The 18,485-nt window shown below is 60.3% G+C and overlaps 1 protein-coding gene across 1 annotated transcript in view; it reads right to left on the minus strand.

Moving 5' to 3' along the window:
* The window catches only part of LOC102005406, a 41,437-nt gene that overhangs the window by 15,554 nt on the left and 7,398 nt on the right, over window positions 1-18,485 (minus strand). Inside the window, exons 3-5 of the mRNA XM_013506745.1 lie at window positions 13,124-13,212; window positions 11,672-11,806; window positions 11,319-11,615 (exon numbers count right to left, since the gene is read on the minus strand). Of these exons, the coding sequence (XP_013362199.1) occupies window positions 11,319-11,615; window positions 11,672-11,806; window positions 13,124-13,212 (521 nt within the window). The remainder of the gene's footprint in view (window positions 1-11,318; window positions 11,616-11,671; window positions 11,807-13,123; window positions 13,213-18,485) is intronic.

Below are 18,485 nucleotides of genomic sequence, written 5' to 3' on the forward strand. Positions count from 1 at the left end.
TATATTCTTTTTTCTGCTTCTTTTATTTGGTATCAGGAATCAAACTCAGGACCTTGTGCTTGCCAGGCAGGCGCTTGTGCCATTGAGCTATATCCCCGGCCCTTCCTTATTTATTTTAACTGGTTATTGAACCAAGGACCTTCTCAGTGAGCTTCAGCCCCCATTTCTGATTTTTTATTTTGAGACAGAGTCTCTCTAAATCATTAAATTACCCAGATTGTGCTCCCACTCCTGACCCTCCTGCCTCAGCCTCCCAGTGTGCTAGAATTACAGGTGTGCAGCACTACACCCAATTTACCTTCTTGATCTATTGTTCTATTGAATTGATGTCTAATAGTTGTTGTCCTTTGTGACCTTTTTGGTCTTAAATCTGTTTTGTCTGATATTAGGATTGACACCCCAAATTTCTTGGGGAAGAGGCATATCTCTTTCTGTCCCTTTTTCTGTTTCAATCTCTCAGTATCTGTCCTCTAAAGTCCCTTTTGTGTCTGCCCTGTGAGTCTGCTCTCCGACCGGCCAGTGCACCTTGTATGTCCATGACATCCTCAGGGCAGGAGGCCTGGTGTCTCTGCCACCTTGCAAGTACCAAGTCTCCTAGTTACTGTGGGCTCTGCATGCTCTTTCTTGCCCCTTCTCCCTGTCCGGGGTGGGAAGGATGCTGCCTCTCCCCCTCCATCTCCACAGCTGAGCAGCAGTGGCAGGGCAGGAGCCTCCCTCATGGCCTGGGCCCCTGGATGCCCCAGGACCTGTCACCTCGAGGGCCTGGGTGCTGTGCCCCCACCAGGGAAGGGAGGGAAGGGTAGTGAGACAGCACACAAATCCCGTGACGTCCCTTCATGGGGCAGTCCTGACACGGTAACCAGAGGCCTCCGTAGGGACAGTGAGGCCAGGCTTGTGTCCCAGCAGTGTCTGTCATAGCCGGACCTCACAGTGGAACCGTGGTCTGGCCTGTGACCCGCCCTCCCTGTGCTCCTTGGGCTGTCCGCTCAGGGTATGCCGGGCACAGAGTCCCTGAGCTAGGAAATCCTCCACGCTCACAAATCATAACCCACCCCTTCCTGGCTGCAGACGGGGCCTCCTGGGCACAGGGCAGAAGAGGAGGACTTGGAGCGCATTCACAGGAGGAGAGCCTACAGGCCCGGCAGCTGCGCCCGGACCTCAGGCGCAGCCCAGCCCCGTCGGCGGCGGGATGATGAATGGACGCTATTTTTAAAGGGAGACGCTGCAGAGATCATTTCTATTTGTTTTTGTGGCTGAGTCGGGCCGTGGTGGCTCCGTATTAATGCAGCTCTGTCGGAGATAAACTGGAGAGGCTGAGCTCTGAACCTGCCGATACCATCGAACTCCACAGGGGAAAAAACGCCGCGTAATAATCTTGTGAAGGTTTTCTAAATTAAGACCAAACAGATGACCCGTGGTGTATCGCCACATCAGCCACATCTGCCTCCGTGCTCCCATCCATCTGGGCTGCCCATGACGGCCGGCGAGGCCGGCGTGTCAGAGCCAGGGCCTGTCAAGGCCACGTGGCCAGAGGGCATGGCTCGGGTGCTATGGCTCTGCACGTGGGCGGAGACCACACAGATCCCCCCAAGCTCCTGGAGGCGGACGTCAGGCCCAGACCCCCAAATAGGCCGGGGGCAGAATGTAGGATGGGCCCAGCTCTGGCACACACAGGTCCTCCGAGGGTCCACCAGCATCCACCCTACACCCACTGCCCTTGCCAAGTGCAACCTCTCCAATAGTGGCCTCACCACCCTCCGTATCAACCCAGGGCCACAGGAAGAGAAGCCACAGGGCCAGGAGTGTGGAACCAGGCTGCAGGGAGGGGACAGGATCATCGAGGGCCACGGTGGAGGAACACAGGGGCCTGAGCCAGCTCAGGGTGAGACCAAGGGGCCCTGCTGCAGCCACAGGGAAGGGGCCAGCAGGGAAAGAGCCAGGGCCTCAGCCCTGGACAGCACCAGTGTCCATCCACAGCTGAGGCCAGGGCTGCTCAGCAGGGCCACTGCAGTCAGCTCTATCCCCACTGTCAGCCCCAAGGGGTCAGCGTCCTTAGCCCTCAGGTTGTGGGGCACTATCCCCCACATGCGCCATGCAGGGGCCCAGAATGGTGGTAGGTGCCCACCCCGGACACATCCAGGGCACCAGGACCCACTGAGGCAGAGCTCACGATGGAGGAGTCAAGGAGTCCAGGGGCTGAGCAGCCTCATGTTACGTCAGACGCCTGCGCGGGGACTGTTGGGGCAGCCCTGCTGCTCCCCAGAAGCGGCCCCCAGGCAGGGTGCACCACAGGCCCCGCCTCATCCTACAAGTCCTGAGGAGCCGAAGCATGGCTGAGGCCCTCCCTGTGGAGGACCCACCCAGCCACAGTGCCCTGCCATGCCGAGCCCTGGCCATGGGGTCTCCAGCTCCGGACCCCACAGCCCAGGCCTCACAGCCTTGCTGGCCACTGCATGCCCACACGGGGTAAGCATGAGCAGGTGCCCAGAGGCCCAGGTGGTTGGAGGGGCACTGACCGCACCATCTTTCTAGGTGCAGGCAGGTGGCCACAGCCCAGGCCCAGGCCCCTATCAGAGGCTGGTGGCATCTGAGGCCCCTCACCTCCATCAGCCACTCTTGGCCCTGGTGATGCCAAAGCCCTGCTCTACAGCCTGTGAGGGCAGGGCCAGCACCATCCTCACCTGCCTAGGGAAGCCCAGGTGTCAGCGGGAGTCCAGGCCCCTCCAGATAGTCTGCCCCATGGGACCAGCCGGGGCCCCTGCTGCCCCCAGCACTGCGCTGCCCCAAGCACCCCCTCAAGCAGATCAATAGCTTCGGAAATCTGAAAAGAGCCCAAACAAAGAAGTGGGCTTGTAAGTATCCAGCTTGTATCAGCTGATAAATGGTCCCCTCTTTAAGGGACTTATCTCTTTAGGACTTGCGGGATGAGGGATGGCATCGTTTGTCCCGTCGGCTCGTCTGGACCAGCCAAGCCGGATCTATTTAAAAGATAGCGCGATACTGTCGACAGCAATAGACAGGGTAATTGCGGAGCGACTGCCGGGGTATAAATTACACGGCTCTAAGTGGCGGAGTGGCCGCGGGAGAGTGGGAAACTCCTGACAACTCACTCCTCCCGCTGCCCCGCTGGCTGCTTATCACGGGTCCGCAGAAGAGACGCACTCCGGGTGAAAAAATTAAGTATTGATCAAATTAACAGTTTTTACTGATCTTTTTAAGGGAGAAAAGGAGAGCAACAATTAAATTTAGAACACAAAAGACTCAGCAGGATAACTCCTGACCCTGCGTGGCAAAGTGTGCAACCCCAACAACAGGAAATACAGCTGGGGCAGCGGTCGGTCATGGGAGGGGAACTGCCAGAGCACCCCTCCCTCCTGGGCAGCGTCCCTGTCCAGCCGGCCAGCTGCATCCCAGCCCCGTGGGCAGCCCCTCCCGGGGAGACCCTGCCCCTGCCCCCTCCAGCCACCCCAGGTGCCACAGAGCCAGCGTGGGTCAGCAGTTCACACCACAGCCAGGAGGGCTCCCTGGAGGCAGCACACGGCTGGCCTGGTGAGGAGGGACCCCGCCCAGGCTGGGGACCCCGACCCTGTTGGCCATGCCTCCCTCCTGGGGTGTCAGGGAGCCTGGGGTTATTACTGGAGAGAGAACAGGTGCCTCCACTTCTGTGGTTGGGCCACTGGGACAGGCGCTCAGGCCCATGCTGGCCCTCAGTAGGGGCCATCCACCCCCGCCAACAGCCACGGGGGTGGGGGTGGGGGGAGGAGCCCACCAAGGCATTGTGGGAAATCCAATGGGTTCCACAGGGTGGACAGGAGACATGGGGTCCCTACAAGGGTGAAGGACCCCTGCCCCACCCGAGCCAAGGGCCAGGCTGGGGCAGTCCGTGGGCCACAATCCTGGGTGCCACAGCCTCATGGCCATGGATACCAGGACATCTGCTGTCCCTCCCGTGGTGGCAGGGTCGGGGACTCTGACTTGCGGGGGCCGGTGAGTGCTGATCCTTCCCAGAGCCTGCAGGGGCCTAGGGGGCGGGTGACCACCCCCAGGGGCAGTGCCCCAACCCAGCCAGGCTGGGTCAGAGTCCCCTGGGGCTCCAGCTCAGCCACACCAAAAGGCCTGAGGGTCTCCACTGTGGTCCACCAGGCTTCAGTTCCCTCCACTCTCCTGTCCTACAGCAGGACAGCCCCACCCAAGGGCCCGGTCGCTGCTCTCCAGGGCCGCAGTGGCTCCTGCCTGGTCACTGCCAGCCCAGGGGAGCCAGAACCAGAGTCCCCAGACCTGGGACCCACAGGAGGCCAACGTACCTCTGCCTCTGGGGTCTGTCCCTGCCAACGTGGCATGTGGAGGGCACATCCCTCCCAGCGACGAGGCCGAGGTGTGGCTCAGGGCGACGGGGCCACAGCCAGGCCACTTCGTGAGCGCTGAGCCCTGGTGCCCACTCAGCGTCGGCACTGACACGGCCCGGCCGCAGACCTCCGCTCTCCCCCAGGCATCTGCAGAAGCAGACAGAGCTCCAGGACAGTAGCCAGGGCAGGGCTCACCGGCCCCATGGTGTCTGTCCATCCCTCCTGAGCAGCCCGAGCAAATGCACCCCACATGCAAGGGAGGCAGAGCCGGGCCCAGGGCTGACCCAGGGCGAAGCCGCCCGGGAGCGGGGCCTGTGCTCCGCCCAAGCCTCCATGAAGTCCGCGGTTTTCATTACGACTTGTTTGCTTCCAGCCTAACTTCAGTGGCAGGTAACAGCCCTGAAGCCCAACAGCCAACACCTGCCTCCCCACGGGGACAACTCAGGAACCCTGCCAATGCCACACCAGGCCCTGGCCTCACACCGTCCGACAGACACCAGGGGCCTCCCACTCCCAGGCCCTCGGCACCTTGCATGGCTCCTGCTCTTTTTTTTTCTCCTCCAGCCCTGGAGGTTGAACCCTGGACATTCCACCACCAACCTACACCCTCAACCCTTTTCATTGTTCTTATTTGAGACAGGATCTCACTAAGTGGCCATCCTCCTGCATCAGCCTCCCAGAGTGCTGGGATTCACAGGAGTGTGCCACCACCCCAGCTAAAGCCACTGCTCCGTAACATGTGACCTCCGCTGATCCGTGTTGCGCTCTGAGACTGTTGTGTCCAGAGGCTCCAGCCAGGGAACCAGGCAGAGGCAGGCGCAGAGCGCTCGCCTGCCTCACCCAGGCTTCTTCCCCAGTGGAGCAGGATCTGGGGCTTGGTTCACATGTCCGGAGACCTCAGTCCCCCTCCCCGCTCTGCCAGGTCCTGCCCACTAGAAGTCACTGTGGGCCACCACAGCACCCTTATTCTGCACTGAAGACATTGAGATTGTTTCCAAGTTTTCAACTGTGTCACCTCTGAAGTGGAACTTCAGAGAGACACGGGGAGAGGTGGAGACAGAGACGGCAGAGGCAGCGTGTGGGGAGATGGATAGGCGGGCGGGAGAGGCGGGGGAGTGTGGGGACGGGGAGGGAGCAGCACACCCACAGCCACGGGGAGTGCTGGCTTAGAAGACAGCCTCTGCTGGTGGAGAGGCATGGACACATCCAGGGTGGGGCCAGCCCTCCAGGAGCCCTGTCCAGCGTCTGTCCCCATCCAGTGTCTGTCCCCATCCTCCTGCCCAGGGGCTAAGGGCATCCAAAAGCCCCCACTTTGGGTAACATTTGGCCTCAGGCAGGCATGGCCAGGGCTGCAGCCACCCAGCCCACGGTCCCGGTCAGGGCTCCCCTGCCCAGCCGCCCAGCCTGTGAGACACAGCCCGGTCTGCCCCACAGGCCCCTGCCCCCGGGTCCCCCTCATGCTCAGGCAGGGCCCAGGACACCCCGTCCAGGCCTGAGCAGGCGCAGCCCTCCCCCAGAGCCTGCCCAGCAGGAGGACTGGGTCCCAGGTGGCTCCCACCTCCTGGCGGGGAGAGCAAACCCTCCGGGCCTCTGCTGCCAGGCAGCAGCCTCTGTCCAACCTGGGCCAGCTCCCCTGGCACTGTTGGTCCCCTGTGTGACTTCAGGAATGACCGGAGCAGCATGTGGCCCATTGTTCCCAGCTAGATGGAGGACAGTAGTGAAACTGTCTCTTCTGGGACAGTCATGGGACACCCAGAGCTGGGAGGACTCCCACAGAAAGACCCGGAGAGTCCCACACACCCCTCCACGGTCCCTGCCCATGTGGCCGTCAGCGCCAGAACCATGGACTGAATTCGAAGGACAGAGACAAAGCCATTCAGGTCTCGGCTACCTGGAATCGCAGGGCACAGACCGGAGCTGTGTGATCACACCCCACCCCGAAGAGGCTCTGGGGCAGTGTCCCCCCGGACACGAGGTGACAAAGAAAATCAGAAAAACAGAGGGAGAGATGGAGGGAGGGAAGGAAGGAGGGAAAAGGCGGGAGAGAGAGACCCCTGAAATCTCTCCCAGCCACGCGTCCCTCAGAAGACAATTTCTAAGCATGACGAATTGCTGTCCCCGACCCTTCCGGAACGGCCCCTCCCACACTGTGTGCCTTTTCTCTGCATAGTAATGTGTCTTTAAAAAAAAGAAAGAAAGAAAGAGCCCCTGATATATGTTACAAGAAGTGTATCTCTTTCCCCAAGACAGAACATTTTAATTCCCCGACACCTTTTAGTGATTGCTTCAATTTCTGAAGATTTTGATAAAATCATGCGGTTTAAGCGCTGGGCTGAAGCGGCCGCGCAGGCAGCGCGTAATGAAATGCGCCTGTTTCATCGCCTTCATTTGACACAGCCCAGCTCCGGGGGCTAATAAACGCCGCGTGATAAATGTTGGAGCCATGATTGTAAAAATATACTTGTAATTGGGTTAATATGCCTTAAAATACTACCCATCAGTTATCTTTCTTTCTCTCCCGCGCGGTGTGTGCAGGGTGTGTGTGGCACCAGGGCCTCTCCCCACGCAGTCCTTCGGCCCTCCTGCAGCCCTGCAGCCCCTTGCTGAGGAGGCTGGGTGAGCCTGAGGCTGGAGGGCACAGCCAGCCTGAGGCGGCCAGGACGCAGGGCATGGGTCCTCAGTGCAGGGGCAGAGGGAGCCTCTGGGTGACCCAAACCCTGGGAACTTGGGCCCAGCTCCCTGGCTCCCTGTAGCTGCCTGTGGGTCACTGCCCCATGGGCATCGGTCTTAGAAGCAGGGACCTCGGGGTGGGAGGCTGGCAATGTGCAGGGTAGGCAAGGCAAGGGGGCGTGGTGGATTGGGAGCAAGGACCTTTGCCTCACTTGACTTGAAAGGCAGCCAGGCAGGGACAAGGGACACAAGCCAGGGAGGAGGATGCTCTGCCCAGGGACAGTCTCCAGGGAGAGGCACAGAAGCTGAAGCAAGGGGATGCTGCAGCCACAGGGCACACCCCTACTCCAGTTTGGCCTTCCACCCACACTGTCCCCTGTCCACACATGCAGAAGTGGGGTCACAGGGTAGCACTGAGTTCTCTGCAGCAGCAGAGACCCTGGAACAAGCCCTTTGGTATCCCCAATGCCATGGCCATGACCTGGCCTCACCGCTGTCTTACACATGCTTGTGGACCTGCAGATTGGATGGATGGATGGATGGATGAGTGGATGGGTAGGCAGATGCATGGGCCAGTGGAAGGACAGACGAAGGATGGATGGATGGGAGTTTTAATGGGGGTCACATGAGTGGATAGATGGATATATGAGTGGGTGGATAGGTACATGGGTGGGACAGGTGGCTGATGGATGGGTGGGAGTTTGGAGAGTAGGTGGATGGATAGGCGAAGGGATGAGTGATGAAAATGGATGGATAGATAGATAGGACAGATGGTGAGTGGATGGATGGATGGATGGATGGATGGATGGATGGATGGATGGATGGATACATGGGTGGGTGAGTGGGAAGATGGGTGGGTGAGTGGGAAGATAGGTGGATGAATAAATGGGCAGTTGGATGGACGGATAGGAGGGTGGATGGATCGATACATGGGTGGGTAGGTGGGTAGATAGATGGATGCATGGACACATGGACATGTGGGTGGATGGATGCGTGAGTGGGTGGATAAGTAGATGAATGGGTAGTTGACTGGACAGATGGTGGAGGGGTGATGGGAGTTTGGGTGAATGGTGTGTGGGTGTGTGGGTGCAGGGCAAGTGGATGGGTAGATAACTAAATGCTTATACTACAGAGCTTAGGGTCAGCCTTGAGCAGGGGCTGGTTTGGGAACTGCTCTATGGACATGCACAGGGCGCAGAGCAGCCTTTGGTTCAGGCCAGAGCTCTTTCTCGCCCCCAGGGACAGGTCTCCTCCTTGTGGGCTCCTCCTCCCTCTGGGCTGTCTCAGCCAGGCCTGGCCCCACCTTGCTGGACCTGTCGGCCCCCAGCAGCCCACACAGAGCTCCTCACTCCCTCCTCCACGCTCCAGCCCCACGGGGCGAGGTCCTGGGCACGTGGGCCAGACAGCCTGAGTCTGAAGGGCTGCAACATGAGGGCCAAGCCTTCCAGGGAGCTGTGCCCAAGAGGGTGCCCAGGCCAGGGAAAAGGGGCGCCCAAGGCAGATGGAGAAGGCCCAGATGCTCCTCCCCAGAGACCAGGCTGGCTGGGGGGCCAGTGGAGTCTCAGTTTGCCCTGGGCACCACCCCAAGGGGCAGGGGCCAACCACACCACAGCCCTTGGGTGCAGGCGTGGGGCACCGCAGAGGGACTCCCTCGGGCTCTCCCTGGCAAGGGAAGGAGGCACAGAGAAGCCACAGGTGTGAGCCCAGGCCCCACAGGCTTGGGCAGAGCGGGCCATGGGCAGGCCAGGCCTGGAGGGTCCAGCGCAGCCGCTGTGCTCGGCTCTGCATCAGCACACATGGTCTGAATGAGGAAAATGGTGCCAGGGCCAGCGTGTGAAAGGAGGCCCCTTGCCCTCGCCCTAGGCCTTGGCGACACACAGCACGCAGGCCACACACGCTGCTGCTCACACACGCACAGACGCCACGCACCCTCAGCCACAGAAACTCATCCCGGACGTGTGCCGAGCCCCCTGGGACAGTGGCCCTTAACATTCATCCCCAGGACTGAAGGGCCAAGGGCGTGAGGGTGAGGTCACGGTGCTGCTGGGCCCTCCTGACACCCTGGGCCCCACCGCCCCCACCCTGCCCGACCCCTCGATCAGGCCCTGTCCCCACCATCTCGCCTGGTGCCAGCCCTGTGGTGGGCAGCACGGCTCCCTGTGCCTTGCTGGGTGCAGAGGGGACGTGCGCAGGCAGGCCCAGGAGGTGCCAGCATCATCCCTCCGGGATGGTGTAGCTTAGGCCTGGCCACGCAGGTGCTGTGCTCACCCAGCCCCGCCCAGGCAAACTGGGCCTTCATTCTCCCCATCCTGCCAGCTGCCCAGCGCAGCCCTGCTGTTCCAGGAAGCCACACACCCCACCCCTCCCCGAGTGATCGTGAGCCCCGCTGCTGGCCCCGGTGTGCAGCCACTGCCTACTGCAGGCACCGCTGCCTCCCCACCACACACACTGCCCAGATTCTCGGGCAAGGTGGAGGGTGAGCAGGCTCCATCAGGCCAGGACTCGACCCAACCCAGTCCTCAGAGGCACCCAGGGGGCTGGAGGCCCAAAAGCACTGGAGACCCCAGCACTACAGCTAGGAGCCCACCCTACTCAGCCATCCTACCCACACCCAGGCCCTGCCTGAGCTGCCCTCTGCACAGCTGGGGCCTGAGGGATGGTGGACAGGGCAGGAAGACCCCAGTGACCCTTCACTGAGGTGGCTCCGCTGCCCACCTGGTCCCCTACCTAGAAGACGCTGCTTCCTTGCAGCCTGCTTGTCGAGAGCCCAGACAGCGGGCCTGGACTCTCCAGGTGCTGCTCTTCCGTGTGGCAGGTCCAGAGGTGTCCACCCTTCCCCTGCCCACAGATGGGCTGGACAGTTGGCAGCTGGTCCCAGTGCCATCCCTCCTGCCCCAGGCCTCTGCCCACAGGGTGCCTGTGGGCACCGGTCTGAAGAGCATGCTCCACCAACCAGGACAGTGCTGCCCGAAGCTGCCCTCCCGCCCAGCTGCCCCATCTGAGCGCGGAGCTCCCCGACCCAACAGGACAGGCTCAGCAGGTCCACCCGTCAGTGGCTGTCCTGAGTTCGGGTGGGGGGCGCAGCCCCAGAGTGCTGGGTACTGGCCCCTGGGCTGGCAGAACTGGCCAACTCCACCCTAAGAGGCCAGCACAGAGGGCAAGACCTGCTGGACGGGAGCCCTTTAGCCAGGCCATGGGGGCGACCCGCATGCAGTCGGTTCCAGGACAGGAAGGTGAGGACACGGGGTCTCTAGCTTCACGGAGCCTGCGGCAGACGCGGTGGCTGCGGCTCGCACGCAGTGATGGAATCTGAATGAGCCGCTGACCTTTCTGGAGTGACAGGTGACCCGCAAGATAGCTGAGGTGGCAGTGGCAGCGGCCTTGAAAATTGCTGCTGCTGCCCGAAAATAAACAATAAGAGAGCAAATGTGGTTTGAAAATTGACTGGCCGAAACACTTGGGGGGTTGAAAGTGAGTTATTTCGGGCCACCGGTCCCAGCCATTGCAGGCCCCTCCCTTCACTGCCGGCTCAGCATGGCCAGGCAGACAATGAGACCTCGTGTAGGGCACTACGGGGCCGGATGTGGGGTGGCCCTCAAGGGCCCCAGGATAGGGAGAGAGCCATTCTGAGGCCACAGCCTGGGCTCACAGGACTGGTGTGGCCCTGCCCCCACGTTGCCAGAGGCACAGCTCTGCAGGGAGGGCCTCATGCCTGGCACTTGTCTGACTGCTATGCTGACTCACAGTTTAAAGGCTGGACTTGCCTCTGAAGGTCCCAGCTCCCAGTGACACACCCTCCCTGTGCTTGGAGGACAGCCCTCCGTCTCCTGGGTGACCCCCACAGGAAGGTCCTGAGCCCTGCGGTCAGGCCTGGATGCAACACCGTACCTGGAGGGGGAACCAGCCTTCCTGCGGGCTCTTAGGAAGCAGCAGCTCCGGACGCAGAGACCCCTGGAGACCCCACATCCAGGCTCTGGGCTCACACGGCCTCTGCTCAGCTGGCCACCCTGTGGCCAGTGCCCGCCTGGGCCCCTCCAGGAACAGTTGCTACACACCCCCAGCAGCGCCCGGCCAGGGCTGCCCTGCTCCCTGCAGTGGCCCAGGGGGACCTCACCCTTGGCAACTCCACAGCCTCGGGCCCTGGAGAGGGGAATGCCAGCCTGAGTGCAGAGAGCATCCTACCCTCAGGGCCTGGCACGCAGCTCTGGGGGCCTATGGGCTTCAAAGAGATCTCAGGAGACCCCAGGCCTCAACCCCAGAGGAGGGATGGAAGTGGGTGCGAAGGACCAGAAGCCCCAGCACGCGTCCTGGCAGCTGGAGCCCCGAGGCTGCAGTGGCTTCCACAGCGGTGGCTGATGACAGGCAGTTGCCACACTGGGGCGCAGTGGGGCCGTCACTCTTGCCGCTGTCAGTCCGCGTGGCCGCAGCCTCCTGGGCCAGGCAGCCTGCGAAAGCCGTCCACTGAGCCATACGGCAGCCAGCACCACACAACCTCTGCCCGCCGGGCTGGCCCATGAGCTTGAGCTGCGCATGTAGCCACCAAGAGGTCCCAGGCCAGGTGTCTGGGACAGGAGCGCGCAGGAAATCACACTGCGGGGCCTGCGGCGGAGACCCAGGGGCACCAGAAGGGGCCAGGCCTGCACCAGACAGGGCACCCAGCTCAGGAAGAGCCGGCCCAGGCTGAGCTCGTGAGCACTGCTGTCAGCAAGCAGACAGAACCGGACAGAACTGCCCGGTTCCTGCAACCTTGACTCTTCAGGAGAAGAGCAGAGTGCAGGGTCCTCAAGGCCCTGAGGGGGCAATGCAGGGTGGAGTAGGGAGGGGACAGAAAGGGGCAGCCAGGCCTGGCCCCAGAAGGAGAAGGGGTGCTGTGGCAGGGCATGGGGGACAGCATCCAGTCACACCCCAGACCCAGGAGCCCAGAGCCTCAGCCTCACAGCACGCCTCCTCCCGCCCCTCCTACTCAGTGCGGCCCTGCTGCCCCCTCGCCTGGCCTTGCGCCTCCTCTCAACCCCAGCCCTGGCCCCTGCCCTTCCGCCCAGTACAGCCCAGAGATACAGGTGTCCGCGTCCAGGGTGAAGGGATGGGGCCAGGCCTGCACCATGCTGGACCTGCTCTGCTCCTGCCGCAGCCGCTTCAGCCTTGTCTCCGCGGAGTCCCTCCCTCCCTCCTCCCCCCACCCCAGCCCCGCATCCCTCTCCACCCGCACCCCAGGCCCAGACCCTGTGCTCCCTTTGCTGCCAGGCCCCCATCTGTGCCACGACGCCGTCCCCTTCTCAGGGAGAGCCGGGAGGCTGGGGCCCAGGGCACGCTGTGGGGAGCTCTGCGGTGACTGCGGAGCCCCAGCCCCGCCTCTCTGAGTAGTTGGATCCTCACAACACAGTGGCTCACCCAGAGCCGGTGCCCCCGAGGAGCAGCAGAAGCAGCGTCACTCTACGTCAGGCCATGGGAACCACCTGCTCCCCAGAATGGACACTGTGTGCAGGTCTGTGGCCTCCTCGAGAGCTGTCTGCACTGTGGGCTCCCTGGTCTGTAACCCAGCCAGGGGTTCAGGGCCTCCCCGTGGCCCGGCCCACCCAGAAACCTCAGCAGGCTCCTCCCAAGGAGGAGGATAGGAGGTTTCCAGGGCTTTTTCTTCAGGGCCTTTGCACTGAGCTGCACCTCCAGCCCTATTTATGTTTCATTTCAAGGCAGGGTCTCGCTAAACTGAGCTTAAACCTATGATCCTCCTGCTCCGTAACCTGCAAACCTGCTCTGACTTCTCGGGGGCTGTGGGTTCCAAAAGCCCTGTAAATCTACTCAGGATGAGAGTCTTGAGCAATGTGGACAGAGCAGTCCGCATCTGGCCTCAGGACAGCTACCAGAGCCGCACTTTGCTAAGCAAAAGACCCCTACACCGAATGGCACCAGGGGACCAGTGCACGGGCACACAGCATGGCCTTGGCAATGCAGGGGATGGCGGCCAAGCCTCCCCTTCACCCAGCTCCCTTGCCCAGGATGCCTGCTAGCCCCACACCCGGGCTGTCCCCGAGCCTGTCCCCCCCACCCCAGCCTTTGCCACACCTGGCCCCGTGGCCCCCTCAACTCTGCCCTCACCATTCCCCCACCTTGGCCAGACTGGAGCCCACCGTGTGCCCAGGTGCTCCGCACTGCAGCCCTTCCTGGCCAGGCCCTCGCTCCAGGCTGCATCCCGGCTCTGGGGACCAGGGGGCCAGTGGTGGGTTCACCCCTGGGACCCCTACAAGGACAGACTTGACTCCAGCTTCAGGCTAGTGCTGACCAGGCCAGCCCGGGGCACCTACCCTGCTGCACCCCATTTCCCAGGCAGCTGCAGAACCTCCTCTGTGGGCCCAGTGGGCCAGGTGGCGCCCACACCTACCTCCTGGGCCCTTCCAGCTGCACCCTGCTCCCTGCGGGCGCCCACCACCTCAGCCCCGTTTATCACCCTCCGTCCTTCACCAGCCCTGCTCCTCGCCCAAGGGAAAGCCATTCGGATCTGCCCAAGCTGAACAATACAATATTTCTGTTGAGCTGTGAAGTTGATTAATAATTTGGAAATGAAATCAATATGCCCCTGCTTTTCATTCCTGGTGGACACTTGTGCACCAGGCAGCCCCAGGGAAGCAGCGGGATCGGGACAGGGACAGGGCAGGAGCAGGGTGCAAGGGTAGCCAGCTCCACAGGCACCGCCTGGCAGACAGCACAGACTCCATGCCCACGGTGGAGGAAGCGGCGGCAGACGCCACCAACCTCCTTCTGCACCCTCAGTACTTGGGGACAGGGCCACCCAGCCTTCAGGTGCTACCCCATGGCAAGAGCCCTGTCACCTCAGGGCCATGGACCCTGCAGTTATTGTCTGCCCGGCCCCCTACGCAGGGTCCCTGTACAGCTCCACGCCTCCCCAGGACTCCCCAGGCCAAGGCTGCACCCACACTCCTCCCCAGCGCCCCATCCTCACCTGGCCTGCTGGGCACTGTTTTCTGGCCAGATGCTGGGACACCCAGCAGGTCCAGCCCCAGCTCCTGGCCTGCCCAGCTCCTGGCCTGCCCTTCCCCTCCTCTAAGGAGAAGCATCTGGCTCATCTCAGGATGGGGCCAGCGAGGCAAGCTTGGGAGAGATGGAGAGGAACGTGAGCACCTGACCAGTGAGCAGAGGTTCAGACCCTGACACCACAGGAGGAAGCCCCAGGCCCAGAGCAGTAGGGAGCACCCAGCTCCCGGTGGGCAGGACCAGGGCCCAGAAGATTGTGGGCAGCAGGGGACCTAAGGTGGGCAAGTACAGAGCAGCTCAGGCTGAGGAGCCCCGGCTCAGTGCTGGGGGGCAAGGGACATGTGGTCCAGAGCAAGAGCCTCTCAGAAGGCAGAAGGACTGTCCTTGTCCTTGGAGCCTCCAATCCACCTGATCACCCACCTGCACATCCAGGTACTCGACTGTCCTCCAGCCCTGCCTTACCCGGCACTGTGGCCTGGGCCCCTAGGGACTGGAGCTCAACCTGGAGCCAGCTGACCTGCAGCAGCCCTGGCCCACTGGCCCTTGGGCACCCAGAGCTCAGAACTGCTACCCTACTCTAGGCACAGAAAGGGCCACCAGGCTCAACGGGGGCGGGGGGGACCCCGTCACTATGACAGTTCCTCTCCCCACGATGCCCACAGGGATGGCCCAGCTGCTGCAAGCAGTGAGGATTTGGCCAGGCCACATGGCCTTGAACTCTGTGCAGGATCTCGGTCAGATCCTGAAGGCCTTGCTGGGTCTGGTGGTACACACCTGTAATCCCAGCATTTGGGAGGTTGAAGCAGAAGGATTGTTATGGGTTCAAGCTAGCCTGGGCTACAGAGTGAGAGCCTGTCTCAAACACACACACACACACACACAAATCCTCAAGGCCTCACCTGGGGACACTGAACACAGATCAGAGTCCCAGGCCACCCCGGCAACCTCAATTGCCAACCTCAGCTGGGCCACAGGAGCAGGAAGTGCTGCCAGCGACCCCTTTCTGCATTCTGGTGACAGCTCTGTGCTGCACTGGCACGGCCTTCACACGTCCCACTCAGCAGCTCCTGGAGCACAGCATGTGCTGGGGTGTGGGGATGGTGGGGTCCTGTCCCCTTGGGCCTCAGAGACCCCAACCTGTGAGCCCCAGTCTCGGCCACCCTCATCCGAGGCCTTGGTGCCCAACAGTCAGGCTATCCCTGCCTCAGGAGGCTCCAGGTCTTTGCAGTGAGACCCCCTCAGCTGTCCCAGAGACCACACAGGGACAGGCTACCAATGGCAGTCAGGCCTGCCCAGAAAGGGCCTTCCCTCACCAGCCCAGGGCAGTGACTTAGCTGGCTGTGGCCAGGACGGCTGATGAGCCCTCCCCTAGGTGAGCTCTGTGCACACGAAGACGGACATCTCTCCAACTGGCCTGAGCCCTGGGTCAGAGGGAGCGTCACCAGGCAGGCGGCAGAATGTGGCTACCATGCAGGCCTGGGCTCTGAGCCCTGGGGTCTCTGTGTGCTCATGGACAAAAGGCCCATGAAGCTCTCGGTGCCCCTCTGTTGGCAGGGGCAGGGGCAGAGACCACAGGGCACCAGCGAGCACCGCACTGTCCAGCCCAGAGCCAAAGTTCCCTGACCCACGCGACGGGGGAGGTGGTTTTATAGGAGCCATTGACCGGCAGCATTGATCCCCAAGAATGTATCGCACAAATCATTTTGCACTAAACTGCGGAATCGATGGAGAAATCTCCCGGAAAATTTATATTAAAAGTCTCTGTTTGCCTAAATGAGTTCCCTGTGCCCATATTGAATATTTGGCTGATGAATTGAATGGGTTTAAATTTGAACATTGCAGACCCATTAAAGAATGAATTCTTAAATCAAACCCTGCCATTTATGATTGAAATGAGATTTCCTCTGCGATGGACCAGCCACTATATAAATCAGCTGTGCGTTTTATACTGAACCATAAACAAGATATAATTCTTTTAAATACACAACAGGTGCCTTAAATCTTTTGATGCATCTTGTATTTATCCAAAGTGCAGATTGCCGTATTTACACCAGGTCGCACAGGGCCTCTGATGATCCTGGCTGGTGAAGGTTCAAGTCTTGGCCTGCTGGGGTCCTGCACCTGACGCTCCAGAGGAGTGTGGCATCTGAAGCAGACCCCAGGCACTGCCAACACCCAAGCCAAGCTCCCTCTGTCGTATGTGTGGACAGGCATGTGTGTCTTCACACATACACACTGTACATGCCTGTGCACACACATGGAACACAGCTTCATACCAGCTCACACTCACACACAGCACCTAAAGTCACAAACACACACAGCAGATGCACAAGCTCATACAAGTCCATATAAATGTGCACACACACGTGCACACATGCTCACACAAGCCCACATGCCACCCATGTATGCTCACACAGTACCCACATGTGCACAACATGGATGCAATGCTCACAAGACAGATGAACACTCACACACTAGGAGGACCACAGACGCACGCATACACATCAGCATGCATTCCCATGCACAATATATACATGCACGTGCAGACCATGTAGTACATTCATACACGTACTTGTATGTACTTACACACGTGTGCACATGCTTGCTGGCACACACAAGCACACAGCACCCATGTGCACACATAGAACATGTAACAAACACACACAGAGCAATTGGTTAAATGTATATATGTGCACCTATGCAGCAATTCACCAACACGAGAGCACAGTGCGTGCACAGCCACACACAGCACAGTGATCAGACAAGCACAGCATACTTGTACAACATGCGTGCACCTGATTATACTCGCCCTTACCTACTCCTGTCTCCCACTGTACCCAGGCCTCTGAACCCCACCCAGTGGGGACTTACTGAGGCGCTAAGGAGGGACAGCCACAAACAGCCCTGCCCCTCCAGGTGGTGCAAATGCCTGGGAAGGGCACAGGGAAACTGCAGATGGAGGGCAGTAAGGACAGGGTCAGGACTGGGAATAAAGACAATAAAGAGTTCGGTCATAGGATGTACAAGTAGCACCCATTACCTGCCACCCTTAGCTACAAATGGCAACTCCCTCCACACAACAGTCTGTGCAGCTCATGCATGTGACATTGAACAGAAACCCAAACACCTCACCGAGAACCCATTCATCCTCAACATGGGACACTCTTGTCTTACGTCTGAGAACTCTCCTTGCACCAACAGACAACACAGCACACTGCTCCTCACACCACAGAGCACTGTACTGTTCACACCATGGAGCACTGTCCATCTCACACCACAAAACACTCTCACACCACTGAGCAATCTGTACCTCACACCACACAGCCCTCTCCTCACACCACACAGTGCTCTCCTCACACCATACAGCGCTCTCCTCACGCCACACAACCCTTTCCTCACACCACACAGCCCTCTCCTCACACCACACAGCGCTCTCCTCACACCATACAGCGCTCTCCTCACACCACACAGGGTTCTGCTCACACCACACAGGGCTCTCCTCACACCACACAGCGCTCTCCTCACACCACACAGCCCTCTCCTCACACCACACAACCCTCTCCTCACACCACACAGTGCTCTTCTCACACTACACAGGGTTCTGCTCACACCACACAGCCCTCTCCTCACACCACACAGTGCTCTCCTCACACCACAGAGCGCTCTCCTCACACCACACAACACTCTCCTCACACCACACAGCCCTCTCACACCACACAGCGCTCTCCTCACACCACACAGCACTCTCCTCACACCACACAGCGTTCCCCTCACACCACACAGCCCTCTCCTCACACCACACAGCGCTCTCCTCACACCACAGAGCCCCTCCCTCCTCATCCTTACCTCACTCTGATTAACACATCTGGACCTATTTCCTCTTGACCTCAAAATCCTCTTGTCCTCCACTCTGAAGTTTCTCTCCCACACACCTGGAATACTCTGGTCTGCATACTTGGAACCCTGTATTCATCATACCACAGAGCTCTCCTCCCTCCTCACCCCTCTGTCTCCCTGGAACACTCTTTTCTTAAGTACCAAACACTTTCTTCCTCAAAGCTTGATATCTCTCCTGGACCTTCACATCCAGACTCTTCCTCCACAAGCTCCACCCTCCCTTGGCTCTTCCTCCTCCCCTGGCTCCTCTGTGAGACCTAGAGCTCCTCTCACAGCTTGCCTTCCTCCCCCACCTGCCCTAGCTCCCAGGCAAGTGTCCTGGAGCACGAGCTACATCACCTCCCCATCTCTACCAAGGCCAGCTGCACCCCGATCCCCTGTTCCAAGAGCCCTGCCTGGCACTTTAGCCTTCCACCTTGCTCACCGGCCACTCTGGTCTGTGTGAGTGTGTGTTGCCTCACTGAATACATGAGACTGTGTGTTTTGTATCTTGTAGATGTTTACACATCACAGCTCTGTCTCTAGGAGTTCTCAGATGTGGCACTGTGCAGTCATCTGCCAGTGAAAGCCACTGTGCTCCCT

The sequence above is a fragment of the Chinchilla lanigera genome, unplaced genomic scaffold, assembly GCF_000276665.1.
Source record: "Chinchilla lanigera isolate Chin_1 unplaced genomic scaffold, ChiLan1.0 scaffold00113, whole genome shotgun sequence".
Classification (NCBI taxonomy): domain Eukaryota; kingdom Metazoa; phylum Chordata; class Mammalia; order Rodentia; family Chinchillidae; genus Chinchilla; species Chinchilla lanigera.